Source organism: Macaca nemestrina, chromosome 8 (assembly GCF_043159975.1).
Source record: "Macaca nemestrina isolate mMacNem1 chromosome 8, mMacNem.hap1, whole genome shotgun sequence".
Classification (NCBI taxonomy): Eukaryota; Metazoa; Chordata; class Mammalia; order Primates; family Cercopithecidae; genus Macaca; species Macaca nemestrina.
Window position 1 is genome coordinate 68,425,561 of NC_092132.1, and position 25,394 is coordinate 68,450,954.

The 25,394-nt window shown below is 37.7% G+C and overlaps 1 protein-coding gene across 3 annotated transcripts in view; it reads left to right on the top strand.

Moving 5' to 3' along the window:
• LOC105483557 (peroxisomal biogenesis factor 2) overlaps positions 1-25,394 on the top strand; it is a 37,318-nt gene extending 11,924 nt beyond the window's left edge. Inside the window, exons 3-5 of one of the 3 annotated variants that reach the window (XM_011744439.3) lie at positions 1,094-1,125; positions 3,151-3,294; positions 4,899-25,394. In XM_011744439.3, the coding sequence (XP_011742741.1) occupies positions 3,258-3,294; positions 4,899-5,833 (972 nt within the window). In that variant the 5' untranslated portion in view covers positions 1,094-1,125; positions 3,151-3,257 and the 3' untranslated portion in view covers positions 5,834-25,394. The remainder of the gene's footprint in view (positions 1-1,093; positions 1,126-3,150; positions 3,295-4,898) is intronic. The other 2 variants (XM_011744436.3, XM_011744441.3) reach the window with 2 other exon arrangements.

Consider the following 25,394-nt stretch of genomic DNA (forward strand, 5'->3'; position numbering starts at 1 on the left):
CATTCTGTGTACCATTAAGAACATGATTCATGAGAGGTCAACATATCGACATGAACAGGAGTTTGTAAGAAGTTGATTCTAACCATTGTGGATGACTTTGAGGAGTTCAAGACTTCAGTGGAGGAAATAACTACAGATGTGGTAGAAACAGCAAGAGAATTAGAATTAGAGTGGAGCCTAAAGATGTGACTGATTTGCTACAGTCTCATAATAGAACTTGAATCGATGAGTTGCTTCCCCTCTTTTTTTTTTTTTTTTGAAACGAAGATCATGCTCTGTCACTCAGGCTGGTGTACAATAGCAGTCAGCTCACTGCAGCCTCTCAATCTGGGCTCAAGCAACTCTCCTGCCTCAGCCTCCCCTTAGTAGCTAGGACTACAGATGCATGCCAGCATGCCTGGCTTTTTTTTTTTTTTTTTTTTCAATTTTTGTAGAGACAGTGTCTCCCTATGTTGCCCAGCAGTCCTCCCTTGGCCTCCCAAAGGTCTGGAGTTATAGGCATGAGCCACTGTACCCAGTGAGTTGCTTCTTATGGATAAACAAAGAAAGTGGTTTCTTAAGATGGAGTCTACACTTGGGGAAATGCTGTAAACATTGTTGAAAAGATAGCAAAGGATTTAGAATATCCCATAAACTTAATTGATAAAGCAGTGACAGGGTTTGAGACTATTTACTGCAATTTTGAAAGAAGGTTTACTCTTGGTAAAATGCTATCGTTTAGAAAGCTTCGCATGCTACAGAGAAATCTTTCATGAAATGAGTCAATCCATGCAGCAAACTTTGTTGTTGTCATAAGATATTGCCACAACCACCCCAGCCTTCAGCAGTCATCACCCTGATCAGTCAGCAGGCATTAACATCAAGGCAGGACCCTCCACTATCAAAAAGATTATAACTCACTGAGGGCTCAGGTGGTTGTTAGCATTTTTTAGCAATCAAGTAATTTTTAATTAAGGTATGTACATTGTTTTTAAGGCACAGTGCTATTGCACACTTAATTGATTGCAGTATAGTGAAAGTGTAAGTTTTATATGCATTGGAAAACCAAAAAAGTTGTGTAACTTACTTTATTGTGATATTTACTTTATTGCAGTGGTCTGGAACCTAACCTAGAATGTCTCTGAGGTATGTTTGCTTTATGTGATTCTGATGAACTCACAAGTTTGAAAACCACTAGACTAGAGGAACAGAGACCACAGGACTGTGATGGTGAAGACCACAGTTTAGACGGATTAAAAGTCCAGAGATATATGTATCTTTATCATAGACAAATATATGTTAGCAGTTAAAAACTAACAGAATAAGATTATGTTGTTACAAAGAAAGTTGAATGTGTTACAAATAGACAAGATCTATCTTGTTTTGAATCACTGCCTTCTTGATTTTAGCACTTACATAGATCAAGTAGATTTAAAATAGATTAGTTTTACCAGAGGGGCATCAGACTTCTAAAATTCTACCTAGATTTTTTCTGTCATATTTATATAACTGCCTACTGAACTTTTCCACTTAGATGTCTCATAGGAGCCTCAGATCTTTAACATTGCATGTATTTATTATCTTTCTGTTCAAACCTGTATTGCCTCATGGATTTCTTGTTTCAGGGACTTGGATCTCTATCACTCAATTTCTTAAGTCAGTTTGTCTTGGCTTATTTCTCTCCAGATAGTGTCACTTCTACCACCTCATCGCTTTCAAAGATACCCTTTTCTCTCTGTCCCCACTGATACTTTTCTAATTTAGGCCATCATTAGTTTCTCACCAGATCATTTTAACAACCTGTTAACTAGTCTCTATGTTTCCAGTCTTTTCTCTCAGCCTCGAATCCATTCTTTCCTCAGGTTGGTTAGAACAAACAGTCTAAAATGTAAATCTTATTAGTTCTTTGCGTACAACTATTGAGGGCTTCCCATTACCTTCTTCATAAAATACAGCCTTCTCAGCTTGGCTTCTAGGGCCTTTAGGACCTGTCTCCTGCTTCTTTCCAGCCTTATCTCATCTGTGCACCTCTAGTCCTTAGTACCTACTCTTCCCACCATTGGCAATAATAATCTTACCCTCCTTTACCAGGCTGACATGCTAATACTTCAGGTAGCTGCTTAGGTATTTCCTCTCCCAGGAAGCCTTATCTGACCTTCTGAAGTATAGTTGTAACCATAGTGCCTTGAATTTTCCCTTGCAGATCACTGATCGCACCTTATTGTAATCACCTGTTTATTTTATATAGCACACCTTTACTTTTCCCTCTCGTTCCACAGTAGACTATAGGCTCCACAAGGGTTGAGACAGTGTCTGTTGTACCATTATATCACTAGCTCTCACATTAACAGGTAAATAACAGATGCACAATAAACATGTTGAAATTAGTGAAATTAGTAATAATCATCTTTCTGGATATGGTAATTTGAAATAATTTTAAAGTGTAATGGATGGGAATTTATATTTTCTATCCTTCACACATCACAGACTTTCATCCTGTTCATTTATTCATTTATCTAGTGCTTGTAGAGTGCCTTCTGTGTACCAGGAACTGAGATAGTTGTTCTGATTCAACTGTAATAAGGCTCAAATAATCTTTACAACAGTGCTTATCCTCTAGTGGAGGAAATAAACAATTTATAAGTAGTTTATGTACAGTAGATAGAGGCCAAGAAAGAGAAAGAATAGCGTGCCAAGGGAACAACTCGATGGGCAGCTACCCAAATTTGGAGTCAGAAGGAAGTGATGTCTGAGCCAGTACTTAAAAACTTAGTATGAGTTTTCAGTTAAAGATTGGAAACAGACTGTTCCACACAAAGGGAAAGGACAGTGAAGTCTACTGGTGAACAAAAGAAGGGGGTACTTTTTGACTGGATATGATGCGTAAAGAAGGAAAGCAAGCTGGGAGTGGATTTGGGGAGGTTTGTGTTTTAGAGCATTGGCATTGTGGGGAATGCACTGAAGGAGGCAAAAGGTAAGGTAGACCAGTTTGTTGGAATCCATGAGAGAGGAGAGCAGCCAGAATTCAGGAAAAGGTTTGCGGGGGATAGGGAGTGACAGATGGATTAGGAAAAATTTTGGACCACGTATCAACAGTCCTTGGCAATAGATTTGATTTGTAGAGTGAGGAAAGGGAACTACCTTTCTAACTTTATTCTTTTTTGTGTGTAGCTTCTGGCAAGTATGAGGCAAGGGTTTCACAGAAGAACTTGGAGCAAAAATTCCCACTGCCATAGCTATAGGCTGTCCAGTCTTGAGGGAGCTGCAGGAATGGGAAAATGGTGAGATCTGCCCAGAAGATCATTGGCATTTATGGTGAGAAGCATTCCTGTTGTATATCTGGTTTGAGAGAAAAATAGCACCAAACAACCTGTTATTCAATGATCACTTTTATTTCCTGGACTTGAACTTATTAAACATGTAGTCTTCTGCCACTAAGTCTTCTAGGATGCATGGGTAAATTTAGAACTTCCCTCTTGAAAACATCTTCGGTTGTCAAAGATACTCCCAATTTCAAGAAGTACACGTTTATTTTACCTTCTAATAAATTGTGTTTATCATTTTTTTACTAAAAATCATAACAGAATATAATGTGAAAAGACTTTGAAGGTTGTTTTATCTCCAGCCTTTTGTTTTATCAGTGAAGAAACCAAGGCATAGGTCAGGGTCGGGGAAATGACTTGTCGAAGAATACATGACCAGAGCATGGCAGTGAGCTCTGGCAGGATCCATGCCTCCTTCAATAACTGTTCTTTCTGTTAGTGTATTGGCCTTTTAAAGGCCTAGACATGATAACCAAGCCCAGTGTGGTGATAGCCCATTTTAATTTTTTTGTGTTTTTTTTTTTTCCTAGCTTTATTGGAGTATAATTGGCAAGTAAAAATGGTATATATTCAAAGTGAGCAATGTAATGATGTACTTTTTTTTTGGTCATGGGTGGATTTGCCAGTTAATAATATTTAAAGTATCTGAACTGGTCTGTATACTGGATTATAGCAGTGACTTGGTGTTTTAATTATATCAGCTTGCACATAATACGTATATGTGTATTGAATCAGTAATATATGTGTATCGAATCAGTAAGCTGTACCTAGCTAACCATTAATCAGCTCTTACATTTCTTTTTTTTTGCCTTTAGCACCAATTTGTTTCCTTAGTGTATTTATGACATTATTGTGGTATATATTTTTATATCATAGCTTTCTTAGAGTACTGTATGATGTATACGTTTTTAGTACGTTAATAATGATATTTCTGCATTCTTGTTCCCTCATACTAAGATTTAGTACTATTTATTTTCTGCAATAGTGTGATAGAATAGTAACCAAGTATTGTTCTTTTATTTTTCTTTTTAACTTCCTTTACACATAGAAAATGTATTTGAGAAAGATTAAATGACTTGCTGAAAAATAACACCTTTGGAGTAAGTAGAAGTGCTGGAAAATAAACGGAGGTCTTGTCTTAACCATCTATTGCAATGTTCTATATAGTAGTTGTATTTATTACCTTCCAATGTCTCTTCATTAGTCATGTTATTCAGCCTCCTTTCTGTTAACTTCAGGATTTTAGTATCTCCCTGCTAGAATATCTGACCAAAGAGTATTGCTTAGAAGTATATTTGTGGAAAGAGGGTACAGGTTTTGTTTTGTTTTGTTTTGTTATTTCTTTGATGAGGAGGGCCAAGAAAAAAGAAAAAGAAATTAATAAAAAAAAGGCAGGGGGAGAAAGAAAGGCTCTGAGAGACGAGACAGAAGTTTCAAGTAAGAAGTGATTATCCGCTGTACTGTTTTAGACTACTGAAAGGCTCATCTCTTATGTATCCTGTGTAATTTGTGTATGACAGTTTCCGGGCATAAGTTGAGGGGGTTGTACAAGATTGCAACTCTTTGTTAATGTTCTTCAATTGTATTTTTTCCTAGAGACCTTCAGAGAAGACATGGCTTCCAGAAAAGAGAATGCAAAGAGTGCAAACAGAGTGCTAAGAATAAGCCAGTTGGATGCGCTTGAACTAAACAAGGCCCTGGAGCAGCTAGTTTGGTCCCAGTTTACTCAGTGCTTTCATGGATTTAAACCTGGGCTATTAGCTCGCTTTGAGCCAGAGGTGAAAGCGTGCTTATGGCTTTTCTTGTGGAGATTCACCATCTACTCCAAAAATGCCACAGTGGGACAGTCAGTTTTGAATACTCAGTACAAAAATGATTTTTCCCCTAACCTGAGATATCAGCCACCCAGTAAAAATCAAAAAATCTGGTATGCTGTTTGTACAATTGGTGGGAGGTGGTTAGAAGAACGATGCTATGATTTGTTTCGAAACCATCATTTAGCATCATTTGGGAAAGTCAAGCAGTGTGTGAATTTTGTGGTTGGACTTTTGAAATTAGGTGGACTGATTAATTTTTTGATTTTCCTTCAGAGGGGAAAGTTTGCAACTTTGACAGAACGTCTCCTAGGCATTCATTCTGTATTTTGCAAGCCTCAAAACATACGTGAAGTTGGCTTTGAATACATGAATAGGGAACTTCTCTGGCATGGTTTTGCTGAATTTCTGATTTTTCTCTTACCACTTATCAGTGTCCAGAAGTTGAAAGCCAAGCTGTCCTCATGGTGTATCCCTCTTACTGGTGCACCTAATAGTGACAATACATTAGCCACTAGTGGCAAAGAATGCTCTCTTTGTGGAGAGTGGCCCACCATGCCTCACACCATAGGATGTGAGCATATTTTCTGTTATTTCTGTGCTAAGAGTAGTTTCTTATTTGACATGTACTTTACTTGTCCTAAGTGTGGCACAGAAGTGCACAGTCTGCAGCCACTGAAATCAGGAATTGAGATGTCAGAAGTAAATGCTCTTTAGAAACTAAAATTGCTTCCTCTGAGGAAAAAAATGCACCGTGTTTAAATTCTGAATGTTAATCATCCTAAGTAAACGATTTATGTATCCTTTATAAGGAATGTGCTGCCTAGCCATTGTCTTCTGCTCCTTTCCAGTCATGACTAAATTCTAATCACTAGAAACCATGTGATTCTAAATATATTATGGAAATGTTATTTAAATCATTGCATTCAATTTTTAATGTCAAGAATAGTGGACAACTTTTGTCAGGTGACTACTAACAATGCTCCTTCATTTTACTACTACTTAAAACGAGGTTGGATTCTAAAGATAAAGATTTTGGAGACTCTGGGATGAGTGTGCATTTATTTTCAGAGATGACATAATATGATAATGTGACAACTATAAGACTGTTGTTTTAAACCTTAAGACCTGATGCCTCAGTTCTCAGTTGTAATTTTTTTTTTTTTTTTTTTTTTTTTGAGACGGTGTCCCACTCTATCACCCAGGCTGGAGTGCAGTGGCGCAATCTCTGCTCACTGCAACCTCCGCCTCCCAGGTTCAAGCAATTTTTCTGCCTCAGCCTCCCGAGTAGCTGGGACTACAGGTGCGTGTCACGATGCCCAGCTAATTTTTGTGTTTTTAGTTTCACCGTGTTAGCCAGGATGGTCTCGACTCCTGACTTTATGGTCTATCCACCTCGGCCTCCCAAAGTGTTGGGATTACAGGCGTGAGCCAGTGCCCGGCCACCTCAGTTGTAATGTTACGCTGTTCTCCGAAGCCAGTTTTTAAGAAGTTCAGTCCTCAGCTGTCTGACCCCTCCACAGTTGGCTTTATATTGAGAAAGCAAAAATTACTTAAGGCAACTTGGAAGTGAGGCCTGGGAACAACTGGGGGCAACTAGTACGAACAGCACTATTTACAGGTCTCTTTCTCTTGCCTTTGATTCAGAGCTCTCATTCTCAGTAAATATTCATAGTTTTATTGAAACAAAAGAGGCCTTTAGCATGGTAATAATACAGCAGCGCATATCAAGATAATTCTGTATCATTCACTCCTTTTCTCTGCATTTTTTTACTTAAAAATAAATTTAGACTTAAAATTGTATAGAATTATTAGGTTGAACATTGAATTATTTCAAGTCTTAACTAGAATTTTTTTAAAAAACAGTTTTTAAATGTTTTTAAATAAATGTCTTGCTAGTATGGTGGAAATACACTGCCAGTTCATTTTTCTCTTCATCTTTCATTGAAAAGCACTCAGGTGCCAGGTACTGACGTAGCCATTGGAGGCACAACACTACATTAAGCAGGAAAAAGAAAGTTACCTTCGTGGAGTTTACATTCTGTGATTGAATGAACTGTAAGTTTAATTTAGATTCAATTTAGTGTAAGATACCGAAGAAGTTTTGTAGTTTGAGTTAAGAGTATTTTACATCTTAAGAGTTTTCCTTCTTTTGCCTCCTGTAATTTTAAAACATTATTGTAGAAAACATCAACAATTCAGGAAAAAATATAAAATCAACTCTCCCACAATTTTTTGAGAGAGATCATCACTATATTTTGCTATATTTGTAGATTTGTTGCACATACATTTCTTATCTACAAAATTATTACAATGAATATGCAATTTTGTTATTTTTGAAAAATAGCATTTTTTCGTATGCATAAATATTCTTCAAAAATATTTTAGGGCTGAACACAATGGCTCATGCCTGTAATCTCAGGCTCCCTATTTAGGGAGGCAGAGCCCAGGAGTTTGAGGTCGTTTCTAAAAAAATAAAAATATATACAAACGTCTTTTTTTTTTTTTCTTTGGTGAGAAAGGGCCTCACCCAGTCACCCAGGTTGGAGTGCAGTGGTGCGATCATGGCTAACTGCAGCCTTTCCCTCCTGGGCCTCAAGTGATCCTCCCATCTAAGCCTCCCAAGTTGCTGGGACCACAGGCCCATGCCACCATGCCTGGCTAATTTTTTTTAGAGATGAGGTCTCACTTTGTTGCCCAGGCTGGTCTTGAACTTCTGGGCTCAAGCAGTCCTGCTACCCTGGCCTCCCAAAGTTGTGGGATTATAGGCATGAGCCACTGCACCCGGCCATAATATATTTTCAAAAGGCTATGCATATGCCATCGTATTCCTATTCCTATTATTATTTAACCACCGTCATAGAGTATTTAGGTTCTTTTCACTTTCTGTTGTGAATAATGCAATGATGAATCTGAGTTCATTAAGTGAAGAGTCCAGCTGCACACTGCAGGCCCAGTCTGGATGTAGGTGCTCAGATGGTTCTCTCTGAGACAGGCTTTAGCCCTTGGCTCTCATTTTTATGATGCATCTACATGGCATGAGGGACACAGATCCTGCTAGGATTCAAATCCCACTTGTGTATAACCTAGGGCAATGTGCCACATCTCTGCACATCTGTACATTGTAAGGATTACATGTTTAGTGTAAATAAAACTCTTAAAACAATACCTGACACATACTAAATAGGATATAATAGTAGTGCTTTCCTTTGCTGTTGTCAGTATTATTCTGAGTCAATTTCATTCTCACACAGAATGATGGCCGCTAGAAACTCAAGGCTTATATTCTGCTAGTTTTCTGATCCCACTGGCATGAGATACTCTTGCCTAATAGTTCCCGCTAAAGTCCAGGAGCTCACTGTTACTGGTCTGCCTTGGATTATGTGCACATTCCTGAACCAACCACCATAGCTAGGGGATGGAAAATACTGTTCCTGGTTACTTAAATGTAGGTGACACTCCTCCCATATACCACATGAACCTAAAGGAGTCCTGGAGGAGGCTGTTCACCACAGGAAACTGAGGTGTTCTTAGAAGAGTGGATGCTGGCGGATAGATCTCTACTAGTTAGAGTCTACATTTGCCTTACTCATTTCAGAAGTCCACATGCAGTCTCATTTTACCAGTGATCTAGTTTGATAAGGACATTCATAAGTAACTGGATGATTCCTCAACATTGCAGATTTGAAAGGATTAAATAAAGTCAACAAAATTTTGTTATATCAATAATTTTGTTATATTATTTTGATAGAGTAACTTCTAAGTGGTTGTTATCCATATTGTCAAAATCTTAACATGAAAACAGTACTTCACATATATGCTAGTTGATAGACTTGTGAGTATTAGGGGGGCGGTATTTTTTTCCATAGACCCTAATGACACTTAGTGAAAATAGATTTTTATTATTTTTCATTTTTATTTAACATCTGCTTCCTCTAGTAGGTGATAATCCCCGTGAGTTCAGAGACCATGACTGTTTTGTTCATCACTAGATAGCCAGAGCCTTTTAGTTCTAGTGTAGCAATAGAAACGTTTTATTAGCTGAATAAACCTAAGGTCACAGATAGGGTTCTGCAGAAGCTGGCACTGAAAGCGGTTTGAAGTACAAGAGATTTTTATGTATAACTCTCAGGGATGCATGCCTGTGAAGGGAAAGAGCAAAGAAGCAGGAATAGGCAGAAGAAATGGGAGTGCTCTAAAGCAGGCCTGAAAAGAGTTGGCCAACCCAGAGGGGAGCTCTGAGCTAGTGTCATCTGTCAGAATGTTTAAATTAGGCCAAAGTAAATAGGCCTTTTTACCTACACTTCTATCAGTCACTGGGTGTGGGCAGCTCTGGGAAGGTTGTGATCTCAAGCATGGCAGCTCTGTCGCGGAAGCATATCCAGCAGCTGGAGGCAGTCCACTGACCACACTCCATAGCTGGGCACTATGTCCATCCTTGCAGAAGGAGCTGGGTGGCATATCTTGGTGTGTACCACATCTAATACTGTCCATTTTTTCCTTTATAGTTTCCTTTTTTTTTTTTTTTTCTTGCATATAGTACGCTTAACAAACAACACACTAATGCCAGGTAGTGTTCAGTTTATAAACAATAGATTTATGACAGGCTGACACACCCAGGTGTCTCTTGAGTATCTCTGCCCCACTGCAGATACCAGACTTCCTGGCCAAGTTGCTATGTCAGCCCCCAGGAACTCTATTCAGTCTCTGCCTCTCTGGACACTGCCAGAAGAGTTGCTCTACCTCTGGTGCAACTGTTTCTACTCCCCAGCAGCCTCCAGGCTCAAGCTTTAGGAAAACTGGGTGGGATTTAGCAACATGATATGTTTCCATGTTAGCCTCAAGTAGGTAACCATCGGTTACAAATGTTCTTCCTTGGGAAAATAAAAACATTTACGCTTAACATTTTTGTTTTCTCTCCCATGCACTTGCTCTCAAATCAAGCTTGCTACTTTTGTATTTAAAGTACCCAAGCGACTTCAGTGATCATATCTAAATTACTCAGATATCAATCAGAGCTCACATAAGGTATGTCCTACTACTTTGCTCTCAGCTCCCCTGCTTTCAGTATTTAGTGACTGGATTTGGGACAAGTTTATTTAACTTCTTTAAGATTCAATTTGTTCACCTATGAAATGGACATTCAGTGATATCTACCTCTTAGAATTCTAATGGGAATTAAATAAAGCATTCTCTCAAAAAATATCTGTTGAGCCCTTGCAAACATTCTTTTTCTGTACTCAGGGAATGCCTTCATGAATACCACAAAACCCCTGCTGTCGTGGGGTTTACATTCTTAGAGGGATGATAAAGGTAATTTCAAATGTTAGCAGTACTCTGAAGAAAATAGGCTGAGAAATGGGGAGTGAAAGGGGTTGCTGTATTGAATTGTGTGCTTGTGGAATGCCTCTCTGAGGTGAAATTTAAAAAGAAATCTGAAGGAAACAGGGAGAAAGCCAAGCAGAAAAGGGGTGCTAGGATAAGGAAATGGCTGGCGCCCAATCTCTGAGATGAGAGTGTTACCTCTTTGAGGAACCACAAAAAATCCCAGTGAACCAGAAAGAGACTGGAAATGAGGTAGGTGAGGTGAGGTCATGCAAGCCAAGGGGACAATACCTGAATTTATTCCAGGTCTGAGGAGGCCAGAGGAAGATTTTAAGCAGAGATGTGACATGATCAGATTTACATTTTTAAGGGATCACTCTGGATAATTTGTGCAGAGGTATGAGTCAAAGCAAGAAAACAGGTCAAAGGCTATAGCTGATAGTCAACATGAGCCATGATTGTTACTCCCATTAACAGTATCACTGAAATGTTCTGCAATCTGAAATAAAGCTTGAAGAAACCTAAGTACATTTTAATAGATTCTATCACCAAAACTATACTTGTGGGAGTTTCTCAAGTCCCCAGTTAGAGGCTGCTTTATTTTGAGTATAATTCTAAACAATTTTCACCAACAGATTAAAAATAACAGACAAAAGAGAAGAGGAAAACTGGTAAAAGCAAGCATGGTTTACCATAACAAGCAATAATGAGCAACTTGATATCAAAAAAGAAAAACTTAAAAAAGACTTTAATCTGGTATCATTTAGAGTAGGGACACACAGGCTCTGAGGACTAACCGTGAATGGTAATTGTGGTTTTAAAAAATGACCTTAGATAATCAACGAAATCTACCCTATATTCTGTATGATTTGGTTAAGAAGGCAGAGAAATTAGTATTGCTCTGTTTGAGAAGCCTTCAAAATGGGTTGGCACTTAGAGGCAAAAGTTTGATTTATTTGAAACATTCAATTTTAGCAAAAACATTCAGTAAGTGTTACTGTTTAAGACAAGATATTTTCAGCAAGAAAACAGTTCTAAACATGCTTTTTAGCCAAACCAATTGGCCATGTTGTCTAAAGAACTGATGACCCGTGGTCCTCTGCAGCTAGAACTACTATGCAGTGTACATTTATACTCATCACGACAAATAAGTTAGCAAATATTTTTCTTTGGTAGAAAAGTAATTTCAGTCTGGGCATGGTGGCTCACACCTGCAATCCCAGCACTTTGGGAGGCCAAGGCAGGTGGGTCACTTCAGACCAGAAGTTGAAGACCAACTTGGCCAACATGGCAAAACCCCATCTCTACGAAAAAAAAAAAAAAAAGAAAAAAAAGCCGAGTTTGGTGATGCATGCCTGTACTCCCAGCTACTCAGAAGGCTGAGGCAGGAGAATCACGTAAACACGGGAGGTGGAAGCTGCAGTGAGCCGAGATCATGCCACTACACTCCAGCCTGGGTAACTGAGGCTGAGACTCTGTCAAAAAAAAAAAAATTCAACTTTTACTTCATGTTTAGGGGGTACCATGTGCAGATTTGTTACCCGCATATATTGCATGATGCTAAGGTTTGGAATACAGTGGATCCTGTCACCCAGGGAACGGAGTATAGTACCCAATAGTTTTTTTCCAACTCGCACCCTCTTTGTGCCTCCCCACCTAGTAGTCCCCAGTGTCTATTATTGCCATCTTTATGTCTGTGAATACCCATTGTTTAGCTCCCACTTATAAGTGAGAACATGTGGCATTTGGTTTTTTGTTTCTGCACTAACTCACTTAGGATAACGGCCTTCAGCTGCATCCATGTTGCTGCAAATAACATGATTTTGTTCCTTTTTATGGCTGCATTGTGTCCCATGGTGTATATGTGCCACATTTTCTTTATCCAGTCCACTGTTGCTGGGCACCTAAGTTGATTTCATGTCTCTGCTATTGTGAATAATGCTGCAGTGAACATGGGAGTGCATGTGTCTTTTTGTAGAATGGCTTATTTTCTTTTGCATATATACCCACTAATGAGATTGCTTAGTCAAATGGGAGTTCTGTTTTAAGTTCTTTGAGAAATCTCCAAACTGCTTTCCACAGGGTCTGAACTAACGTACATTTCCATCAACAATGTATGATAAGCATTCCCATTTCCCCACAGCCTTGCCAGCACCTGTTGTTTTTTGACTTTTTAGTAATAGCCATTCAGACTGGTGTGAGATGATCTCTCGTTGTGGTTTTGATTTGCATTTCTGTGATTAGTGATTTGGAATATTTTTTCATATGTTCATTGGCTGCTTGTGTAGTTTCTTTTGAGAAGTATCTGTTTATATATTTTTTCCATTTGTAATGGGTTTTTTTACCTTTTTTTTACATATTTTTTACATGTTGATTTATTTAAGTTCATAGATTCTGGATATTAGACCTTTGTTGGATGCATAGTTTACAAATGTCTTCTCCCATTCTGTAGATTTTCTGCGTACTCTGTTAACAGTTCTTTTGTTGTGCAGAAGCTCTTCGGTTTAATTAGGTCCCACTTGTCAATTTTTGTTTTTGTTTCAATTGCTTTTGTGGACTTAGTGATAAATTCTTGCCCAAAGCTGATATCCAGAATGGTGTTTCCTAGGTTTTCTTATAGGATTCTTAAGAGTTTGAGGTCTTACATTTAAATCTTTAATCCATATTGAGTTAATTTTTGTATATGGTGAAAGGTAGGGGTTCAGTTTCATTTTTCCGCACATGGCTAGACAGCTTTCTCAGCACCATTTATTGAATAGGAAGTCCTTTCCGCATTGTTTATTGTTGCCAACTTTGTCAACGAATTGGTGTGGGTGTGTGACTTTACTTTTTGGCTGTCTGTTCTGTTCCATTGGTCTATGTGTCTGTTTTTGTACCAGTACCATGTTCTTTTGGTTACCATCACCTTATAATGTAGTTCGACGTCAAGTAATGTGATGCCTCCAGCTTTGTTGATTTTGCTGAGAATTGCTTTGGCTATTTGGGCTCTTTTGTTGTTGTTATTCCCTATGAACTTTAGAATACCTTTTTCTAGTTCTATTAAAAAATGACATTGGTAGCTCAATAGGAGTAGTATTGAATCTATAGATTGCTTTGGGCAGTATGACCTTTTTAGCAATATTGATTCTTTTTATCCAGGAGCATGGAATGTGTTTTCATTTATTTGTATCACCTGTGATGTCTTTCAGCAGTGTTTTGCAGTTCTTGTAGAGCTCTTTCAGCTCCTTGGTTAGATATATTCCTAGGTTTTTTATTCTTATTTTTATTTTTGCATCTATTATAAATGGGATTGTAGTCTTGATTTGGTGCTCAGCTTGAATGTTATGGTGTATAGAAATACTGCTGATTTTTGCACATCGATTTTGTATACCGAAACTTTGCTGAAGTCTGTTGTCAGTTCCAGGAACCTTTTGGCAGAGACTTTAGGGTTTTCTAGTTGTAGAATTGTATCATCAGCAAAGAGATAATAGTTTCACTCTTCTTTTCCTATTTAGATGTCTTTTCTTTCTCTTGCCTGATTGCTCTGGCAAGGACTTCCAATACTGTATTCAACAGGAGTGGTGAGAATAGGCATCCTTGACTTGTTCCAGTTCTCAGGGGAATGCTTCCAGGTTTTGCCTATTCAGTATGATGTTGAATATGGTTTTGTCATAGTGGCTCTCACTGTTTTGAGGTATTTTCCTTCGATGCCTAGTTTCTTGAGGATTTTTATAATGAAAGGATGTCTAATTTTACCAAAAGCTTTTTCTGTGTCTATTGAGTTAGTCATATGGTTTTTATTTTTAATTCTGTTTAGGTGGTGAATCACATTTACTGATTTGCATAGGTTTAAAAACCTTGCATCTCAAGAATGAAGCCTACTTGATTATCATGAATTAACTTTTGATATGCTTCTGTATTTAGTTTGCTAGTAATTTTGTTGGGGATTTTTGCATTTATGTTCATCAGGGATATTGGCCTATAGTTTGTTGTTGTTGTTATTATATCTTTGCTAAGTTTCGGAATCAGGTGGAGGCTGACTTCATAGAATGAGTTGAGGAGGAGTGCCTCTTCCTCAATTTTTTGGAATACTTTCAGTAGGAATGGTACCAGCTCATCTTTGTACATCTGGTAGAATTCAGCTGTAAATTTGTCTGGTCAAAGGCTTTTTTTGGTTGGTAGGTTTTTTTATTATTATTATTATTACTCATTCAGTTTCGGAACTGATATTGGTCTGTTCACAGCTTCAATTTCTTCCTTATTCAATCTTGGGAGACTGCATGTTTCCAGGAATTTAACCCTTTTCTCTAGATTTTGTAGTTTGTGTGCAGTTTTTCATAGTAGTCTCTGAGGATCTTTTGTATTTGTGTAGGATGGGTTGTAATGTCCCGTTGTCATTTCTGGTTATACTTATTTGGATCTTTCTCAGAGAGAGAGAGAGGCAGGCTGTTAATCTAGCTAGCAGCCTATCAATCTTGTTTATCCTTTCAGATATCTAACTTTTGGTTTCATTGATTCCTTGTATGGATTTTTGAGTCTCAGTTTCATTTTCACTTTAATTTTAGTTATTTCTTTTCTTCTGCTAGCTTTGGGGTTAATTCGTTCTTGTTTTTCTAGTTCCTCTAGTTTTGATGTTAGATTGTTAATCTGAGATTTTTCTAACTTTTTAAGGTAGACATTTAGCACTATAAACTTTCCTCTTAACTCGGCTTTTGCAGCATCCCAAATATTTTGGCATGATATGTCTCTGTTTTCATTTATTTCAATGAAGTTTTTTATTTCTGTCTTAATTTTGTTGTTTATCCAAAAGTTATTCAGAAGCAAGTTGTTTAATTTCCAAGTTGTTTAATTTAATTGTGTGGTTTTGAGAGATCATTTTGGTATTGAGTTCTCTTTTTAGTCAACTGTGGTCCAAGAGTGTGATTGGTGGTATTATATTGGTTTTTTTAAAAATTTATTCAGACTTGCTTTTGGCTGCACATATGGTCAATCTTGGAGTGTGTTCTGTCACGGATAACAAAGAATGTATATCTGTAGTTGATAGGTGGCGTATTCTGTAGATGTCTATGAGGTTCTATTGGTTATTTAAGTCCAGAATTTCTTTGTTAGTTTTCTTCCTCAATGATCTGATGCTGTCAGTGGGGTGATAAAAATTTCTCACTATTATTGGGTGGCTGTTTGCATCTTTATATAAGTCTAGAAATACTTGATTTATGAATCAGGTTGCTCCAATGGTGGGTTTGTGTATATTTAGGATAGTTAAGTTTTCTTGTTGAATTGAACCCTTTATCACTATGTAATGACCTTCTTTGTCTTTTTTTACTATTGTTTGTTTAAAGTCTGTTTTATCTGATATAAGAATAGCAACCCCTGGTCTTTTTTCTCTTCTACTTATATGATAGATCTTCTCTAACCCTTGACTTTGAGCCTATGGGTATTGTTATATGTGAGATGGATCTCTTGAAGACAAAGGATGGATGTTTTTTTTCTATCCAGCTTGCCACTCTGTGCCATTTAAGTAGGGTGTTTAGACCATTTACATTTAAGGTTAATATCTGTATGTGAGGTTTTGATCCTATCATGCTTTGAATTTTTTATCTGTCATTACTGAGTTTCCATTTTGGTTAGGGACCATTGCTGGAGAGAGAATGTTGGTGATGTCACTGCATTTGGATTTTTTTTTATGGTGCCAGAATTCTTTTGCTGGTTCCTTCTCATCTGGAGACATTGGTGTTTCTAATTTTTGTAGTTATTTGTGTGGGGGTAGGATTTTTTCTTTTTCTTTCTTGCCCTATAATTTTTTTTTTTCCCCACTTTCCCTTTCCCGCTCTCCCTAAGTGGTATCACTGTAGAGAATGCTGTGTAGGATCTTCTGGCTTTACTTCTATTGCCCTAATAGGCACTTCTGTTGTCAGGTTTTATATTGGGCTGTGCAGTTCAACCTAAGAGCCAGTGGATAGTGCTCATGGGTAAGAGCCAGTTTGGGCCAACACAGCTGGATATATACTTGATCATTGTGTACTGGAGAAGCTCTGTTGCCTCAGGCAATGGACTTATTCACAGAGTACACAGGTATCTGAGTTCCCTCCTTAGCCCCAATGGGGTGGGGGCCAAGATGGGCAGGGCTGGACTAGACAGGTCTGCCTGCAGGCCCCTTGATGGCATGCACATGCAGAAGTGCCAAGGGAGAATCCATTGAGGCGTCACCAAGTGCCCAGAGTCATGCCTAGGCATGGAGCTGAGAAAGTTTCCCAGCTCCAGGTTCTCTGCACAGGGCATAGGGGCAGCCTAAACTCCCTGTCCATGAGAGTGGGTGCTCCACATGCCTGGAGATCTGCCTGGGTAGGGAGCAGAGAGGGCCTCACTGTACCAGAATCTCTGCCCAGGAGGAGTGGGCCAGCTCAGGCTGCTGGTCCAGGTGAGCAGATACTCCAAATGCCTGGGGATCTGCCTATATGTGGAGCAGAGAGGGCCCCACTGTATCATGATCTTTGCCTAGAAAGCATGAGGCGGTTTAAGCTGCTGAACCAGGGGGAGCATGTGCTCCTAATCTCTGGAGATCTGCCTGTATATTAACATGGCCCCCACCACTACCCCCGACACCATGATCTATGCATTGGAAGGGTGGGACAGCTCAGGCTGTTGATTCAGGCAAGGGAGTGCTCTGAATAGCTGGAGATCTGCCTGGGAATGGAGCAGAAAGGGCCCTATTCCACCATAATCTACATCCATGAAGGATGGGGTAGCCAAGCTACTGGTCCAGACAAGTAGGTGCTCCAGATGCCTAGATTTTTGCCTGGGGGTAGAGTGGAACAGGCCCCACTGCACCACAATCTCAGGGGAGCAGGGAGGGACACCCAGTGGTAACACAGGCAGACTAGTTCCAGGTTGCCAAGCTGGCCCTGGCTGCAAGTCTTGTCATCCAGGAGAAACTGCAGCTGTACCAGATCTCCTCCCACCTCAGGCCTGCAACAGGGGAGAGCACAATTCCAGTACCTACTGCTGAGGCACTTTCCACAATTCTGGCTGTGGAGTCCCTACTGTGCTCCAGATCAAGTGCTCCAGTCTCTGGCCTGATACTACAATGTGTGCGTGGCTGTGCTGCTAGGTCACCAAAGAATGACTGAGACTTTGTATGCACCCTGATCAAAAATGGCATTCTGCTCTCAGTCCTGGGTGTGGGAAAATGCTTGCAGCTTTTCCCAATGTCTTTTCCTCACAAAGTCTCCAAGCCTCTCCCCAAATTAGCTCTTGGCTTTGGGAGAAACAAAGTGCTCTCCTTTGGCCTGGGTTTCTTGAATCTGCAGTGGAAAGGTGAGTTTCAGAGGGAGGCCCTCTGCCTCTTTCACATACTTGGGGTCACTCATTTTTATCAGCTGGACACTGATAGAATCTGGGGTGTCCTTCACAATTTTGATGGATTCCTATTTTCCTTTTTGAATTAAAGCTCACAGATTTGGTCTTTATGCACTGTCTTGCTATTTCCAGGTGGCTGAGATGTATTAAAAGTCTCTAATCCCCCATCTTGAGGGGAGCAAAATCAACTTTTTTTGTATCTATTTCTTTTATCTTTCAAAGAGTATGTAAATCATGAAACAAGACAGAATATGAGAATATGCCTTCATGTTTCCAGGTGGTCTCTTATTTCCCCTTTTTTCCAAAAAAAAAAAAAAAAAAAAAGCTTATGGTTTTAAAATGTTGGGAAAAAATAAAGTAAGCACCATTTTGTATAATGTCTTTTACCTAATCCTGAATTGCGTTGTTATTCTGGAAACTATAAAAAGTCAAACAAAGTTGAGAGAAGTCACTCTTGAGGCCAGGAGATCCCTAAGTGTAGTATTCTGTAGGTAGTTCACTTCCCTTCCCATTAGCAGCAGAATAATATATTCTCATTAACAGGTTCAACTTATGTCTATGCTGAAACCTCAGAACCAATAAATTGTATATCTACTTAGTTAAGTAAAACTGATTTTCAAAATCAGGTGGATGTGGACATGTTTATATTTATTTACTTCAAGAGATCTATCTGAAGGAAATGGTAACGTTTAGTGCCAAACTATTCATAATACAGAAAGATGTGAAACAACATAAATGCTCAACAATAGGGAAATAAATAAAAGAGTGTAGCAATGTAGTTGACTAAAGTAATGCAATATAAATACAACAGGAAAGAATTTCATGCAGAAATATTTATGAATATTTTTAATTACATGAGAAAGTCCTCATAATGTAATACTAAATTAAATAAATAGGATACTAAATTAAGTACAATATGAGCTCACCAATGAGATAAATAGGCACATAATATGTCTTTCAACAAATACCTCTCGGTAATCAAATTTTGATTTTCTTCTTTATGTTTTTCTGTATTTCCCAAATTTTCTACAATGAGCATATAATTATTTTTAATAAGACCCAAACAGGTTATTTCTTTAAAATCTCATGGCCAGTTTTCAGTTAATCCAAAGATAAACCATCTTCACAACTCGTAAACAAGTCTTTTGATGTGAGATAATTTAGGAGGTAAAAGATTCTAAATTACTATAGTACCTATTTTTGCATTAAATAAAGCCTGCCTTTATAGCCAATCACAACTGTAGAAAGTCTGAATTATCTCATATGTCTTAAATTACATATTAAATATCTGACTCCATGTAATATGTGCATTTTAATCACTTAGAAGTATGTAGGCAAAAAGGAATAAAAGTTCCTACTTCCTTTTCCAAAATATTTGTACAGTGTTTCTAAATAAAAAATTAAAAAAAAATGTATTTTAGTTACTTTAAAATTCTAGAGCTAATACACCAGATCTGAAGAAGTGACATGAATATTGAATATTGTCAACTGCCTAAACTTGTAAAGTCACTATTTCCACAACTAAGAATCTAAGATACAGGGTCTGACCTAGGATTTTGTGTTTCTTCCAGATATCAACACAAAGATGTTGACATTTCTGAGTATTGTTATGGTTTGGCTGCCAATAAGAGACAATGCAAACTTGAATCTCCACTGAGACCTAATAAGAATAGTCACAGTTGGCCAGGCGTGGTGGCTCATGCCTGTAATCCCAGCACTCTGGGAGGCCGAGGTGGATCACCTGAGGTCAGGAGTTCAAGACCAGCCTGGCCAACATGGCAAAACCCCATCTCTACTAAAAATGCAAAAATTAGCTGGGCCCTCGTGGTGCACACTTTTATTCCCAGCTACTTGGGAGGCTGAGGCAGGAAAAACGCTTGAACTTGGGAGGCGGAGGTTGCAGTGAGCCAATATCGCACCAGTGCACTCCAGCCTTGGCGACAGAGCAAGACTGTCTCAAGAAAATATATAAAGTAAATAGTCACAATTCTGAATTATTGGAACTTAAGTCTTTACTGTTCTTGAGGTTTTCAGAATGGTTCCTTGGTAAATATATCTCACCATGCACTCAGAAAATATCATCCTCTCCTGACAGCCTCTATTTTAAATCCACACCAATTTGTAAGAGTGCCTTTATAGTCACCAGAAATAATAAAATACTTCAGTTCTTTTTCACTAAATGAAATTATAATTACTTGCTTTAAAAATACTTAGTTCTAGACTAAATATAGAGGGCAAAAAAAAAAAAAAATTTAAGAGCAAGGATCCTCATCCAATATTGTGAGCATTATTTCTTAGTTTTCCTTCTCAGACCTAGTGGAATTTTTCTCAGTTTCAACTTGATGACTCTTTCAAACAGGAAAATAACCTTTGAGCTCAGTAAGGACAGAGACTGTATCTTTCTCATTTTTGTGGCACTATAGCCAAAAACTGACTGGCACAATATAGATGCTCTGTAAATGTCTGTAGAAACCAAGATAGTTTGGAGTTTGATCATCAAGCCCTTCACAAGGATTGAGCAGAGTAGCTGATGGTATTAGTGTAGGGAGAATTCTATATGCATGTCTATGATGTTGTAGAAAGGCCACACCTCAGGTTTGTAGTGTATCTTAAGATTGCCATTTTTAATTAAAAATATCCTGTAGCATTCTTGCTTTGAGAAAAAAACAGTTGGAATTCAAGAACCCAATAAGAGAATTAATAACTTTGCTTTGAAAGTACATGCAATTTCAGAGCTGTCAATTTTAACTATGTCTCTTTAAATACTTTTTTCTTCTAGAATCCAACTGGGTAGGTGAAGTTTTTTTTTTTTTTTTTTAATTCCATTATAGAAGTAATAGCCCTGTTTTGGTGTTTTGTAAGCAGGTAATATTCTGCTGGTGACTGTCTTCACAGTAATGCATTGCTGTGAATTCTGAATTCTATTATTTTACATCTATAGCAGCGTAAAGTGTATTTTTTATAAACAGCAAACTTCACCTCATAAAAATTCATTACATAAGGGCATAAGCAAGTGCTTCTCCTTCTAGTCATTGGCAGTAAGTGATTCATCAGTTTTTCACAGAAAAACAATTTCATTGCAGATGTTCTGTAATTTCCAGTACTCCTGAATTGTGGAGCCATATCACACAATCCCAATGCAAAGAACATAAGGACTTTTTTAAAGGTCGGTGCTTAGTCTCTTTAATAGGATTGAATATCACTTGCTGTCTCATCTGTTTTATTTTTTAAAAATTAAGAAATCAGACTCCTTTGCTTTCCTATATATGTTGATTCCACACATGGATGGATAACTGGTAGCAAATTCAAAACCAACAGATTTCTTCATATTTGAAACAATGACATTCAGTCTTTTCCCTGGAATCAAAGTGGAACTATTAAGAGAAACAAAAATTTTCCCAAACCTAAATCCTTTTTCTTCAATCGTGCTTATTTTCACTCTTTTTTTACCCCAGGGTAAGGAAGTCAGGCAGAGGGCTGGGGGAAATTCAGAAGTGTCCATCTATCAATTAATGGAGCTCCTGAGAATTTTCCTCAGGTAAATTTCCTCCACTGATAACTTGAGTGTGGTTTTGTCTAGCATTTCAAGGTTGAGAAGTTGAAGGTGGGTATTCAGTATAAAATATGGAAATAAGAGTGGGGGAAAGCCTGCAGACTCAGTGATGGTCTAAGGCCATATATGATAAAAGAAAATTTCTCAGAAGTACAAAAGATTTCTCTCAGAAGATTAAATACCTCCTAAAAGGCTTATGAAATTAAAGTCTAATTTTTTTAAGAACATCATCCTTGGATTGAAAGGTTGAATCAAAAGCATGATAATTAAATTTACTTATAATACAAAGTTATGAGCTATTGCAAGGGCGAAGTGATAGATTTTCAAGATCGCCAATTTGGTTCTGAAGCTGGTCCTCATTTCCTCCTCTGCCTTCTATTGCAGCTCTAGTTACCCACATATTTCCTTTAATGTGTTAAATAAGTAATGCCCATGGACTTGGTCTCTGCAGGGTCACTCTTAGGCAGAGGTCTCCACGTGTGTTTTAAAGGTATAAATATCTGCCCTTAGCTCTGCCATGGTTCCTGGAATTTAATCATCAATTGAAAGTAGTATGTCTATAAGGGCAGAGCATTATCTAAAATGTAAATTCCATGCAATTTGCTGCCTTCTTTTGTGGATTTCCTGCTAGAACCAGTCAGAGATTAGAGGCAGCTGGAGTGGGAGAAAGGTGGCTCGTATACATACATTTATAACCTATAGAACCACCAATCAAAATCTATTCTCTTTCCTCATCTCCCTAACCACTAATTTTTTTTAAACATTACCTCTTTTTACTTACTATCCTCTAAATTCATGTTCATTTTATTTTTATTTTATTTTATTTTTTTAGGGGCAGGGGTCTTGTCATGCTTCACAGGCTGGTCTTGAATTCCTGGCCATAAGCAATCCACCTCGGCCTCCCGAAGTGCTGGGACTATAGATGTGAGCCACTCTATCTGGCCCTCTAAGTTCATTGTAAACTGGCTTCTCGTTTATACAAACTAAAACTTAAAGCCACATGAATGATTAAGCCTAGCCTCTCGCCTCATTCAGCTAAATGATTATTGAACACGTTTTTCAATATTGTTTTTCAGTATGTTGGGCATTAAGAATCCAAAGATAAATAGGAGATTAGAGTCTACCAAAGGAGAAGGCAATGTGAGTAAATAGACAAAGTGCTTGGAGAGCATTGAGAAATGAGTGATTTATTTCATCAGAGACCTGTAGAGGCCTTCCGGGGACAATGACGTTTCGGTTTAGTCTTTAGGTATATAGGATATCTTCAGGTAAAGAAATTTAAAAAGGACATCAAAATGGGATATACACACATGTACACACACGTCACCCACAGACATATATACATATGTTTTTATGGATATGTGTGTGTATACACAGAACCGTTAGATTTCCTCATATCTAAAAACAATAACATTCAAGAATATCTTAAGAGTATGTAAGTTATTGAGACTTATGAGCCCCTAACAGCCAAGTTAAGATGAGTAGTCATTCAACAATCATCAAGGACTCACATTCTGCCAGACACTGTGCTAGGTAAGCATCAAGGACGCAAAGACAGTAAATACAGGACATGTTTTCTGCCCTTAAGAAACTCACAGTTTTCCTGAAAACTAGTTAATCACTATGGAAAACAGGGTCCAGTGAGAACAGGATTTTATGCAAGATCAAGGTGAAGATCGAGTCATAACATAAGACATCCTTTAGGAAAGAAAGCACAGACTGGTAATCCCAAATTGAGATTTTTCCAGGGCCACTAGGGAAGGCTAAGGATGCCTTGGAAGACAAAGGGAAGCAAAACTAGAGAAAAGGCTGTTGAAAGAGGACAGACCAAGTAGCAAACAAACTTTGGCTGAAATGAACCAAAAATTCATCATTCTACCAGATGGCGGTACCCTTTTAGAACTTTTTACTCTGTGAGATGTGTTATAAGACACTCTTTACAAAAGAGACAACTAAGTAATTTCCCCAAGGTTACACAGCAAGGGTGAGAACTGAGGTCTTTCTGATGCAAAATCTACCCTCTTTCTACAACGCCCAGTCGCCAGAGGCTCATTGTTGAACTGGCTTGTCCATACCCTCTGCAATACACTGATCTCAACAAAAATCAGAAATGTGTCAAATTAAAAAAAAGGTCACGCAGATGGAACTACCACTTAAAGTAGGGGCGATATGAGAATAGAAACCAACTAGAATGTCCTGAGTAGGTAAAATTGAGATAGAAGAGATACAGCATATTCTTGAGATACTTGGATACATGAGAGGAAAAGCCCATGTCAAGACTTTCTTTGACTCAAGAAAGGGAGGATAATGATTCAGAAAGGAAAGAGTTACTGTTTTCTCAGAACTCAACATTGTGCCTCATCCATGGTTGTACTCAATAATTACTTGTTGAATGACTAGAAGAATGAATGTCAAGGGAAAGGGAAAACACTAGAGATGCTGATTTTAACTTACATATTGGCAAAGCTATTTTCTGGTGGTGATGTTTGTAATAAAAATACCAAGTATTGTTGGGAGTATAGAGAAGTTAGCATCTTCTTAAAGTACTGTACCAGTATAAATTTTTTTGGAGAGCAGATTGGTTATATGCATCAGCAGCTTTAGAAAATGCCCCTTTTTCACAAGAAATTATAGTTCTGTAATTTAATACTGCTAATAGAAGGATTTATTTACCAGGATGTGCATCTCTATTTACTATGGCAAAAATTGCCAACAACCAAAAATCTCCCAAAGGAGATACATTACATAAACCATGCTGTAAAAGAATATTTAATAATACTGTAGTATTTTATCTATTATTTAGTAAAAAGTAAAAGTTGGTTATAAACAAAATGTACAATATCATCCTGTTTTCCTAAATACAGAACATGTATATTTTTATATTTAAGTCTATTATAAAAGACTAGATAAATTTGTAGTAAAAATGTTGGCAGTAGCCATCTATGGGAGATTTAGGTAATTTGTATTCCCTTCTATGTGATTGTATGTATTCTCCAAATTTTCTACAATAAATATATAATTATTTTATAGAAGGAAAAAAATAGGATCAGGCTGGTGGCTCAGGACTATAATCACAGCATTTGGGGAGACCAAGGTGATAGGATTGCTTGAGGCCAGGAGTTCCAGGCCTGCCTGGACAATATAGTGAAACCGTGTCTCTACAAAAAAATTAAAAATAATTAGCTGGGCATGGTGGTGCATACTTATAGTCCAAGCTCCTTGGGAGGATGAGGCAGGAAGATTGCTTGAGCCTGAGAATTTGAGCAAGACCCTGCCTCAAAAAACAAAACAAAAAACAAAAATACAAAAACCAAAATTTTAAAAAAACATAAAAATGTAAAAGCAAGCAACAAAATGAGAAAAGTATTTTCAAATTATATAAAAAGTAGAGTTAATGTACTTAATTCCCACCTATCTACCAAAAAATAATGAGCACAAATACAAGAAAAAACAATCCTCAGAAAAAAAGAAATGAAAATGGCTAATGGACTTATAAAAATATGTTCTTCTTGGCCAGCAATGAAAGAAATGGTGATTAGAATCAAATTAGAATAACAATGTACTATATGAATATGAATATTTATTATTGTTGAAAGCCCGGTAATGATATATTTGGGGAAAGCAGGTTTCCAGAATGAATGAAGAGCCTTAAACAACCATAGCTTTTGACCCAAGATTTCTACTTCTTAGAATCTGTCACAGTAAAGCATTCAGAAATGGGGACAATGAATTATGCAAAACATGTATATTACAAAGTGATATGCACTCCTATGGTTTACATATGTATATGTTGAGGAATTTATGGAATAAATCCTAGGAAAGCTTACATTGAGTCACTTGAGGTGTTTTGACTGAGACTGAAAATTAAGGAACATAACTTCTGCATGTTGACATACAATACTTTCAATTGGTAACAATGATAATATTCTAAATTCAATTATGGTTGATATATCATAAAGGTGTACGTTTCTAGTCAATTAAAAAATGCTACTTGAATCAAAATTTTTTTTTTAGTTAGCTTGTTAGATCAAGCCAACAAGGAAATAAAAAACAATGAAGAAAAGG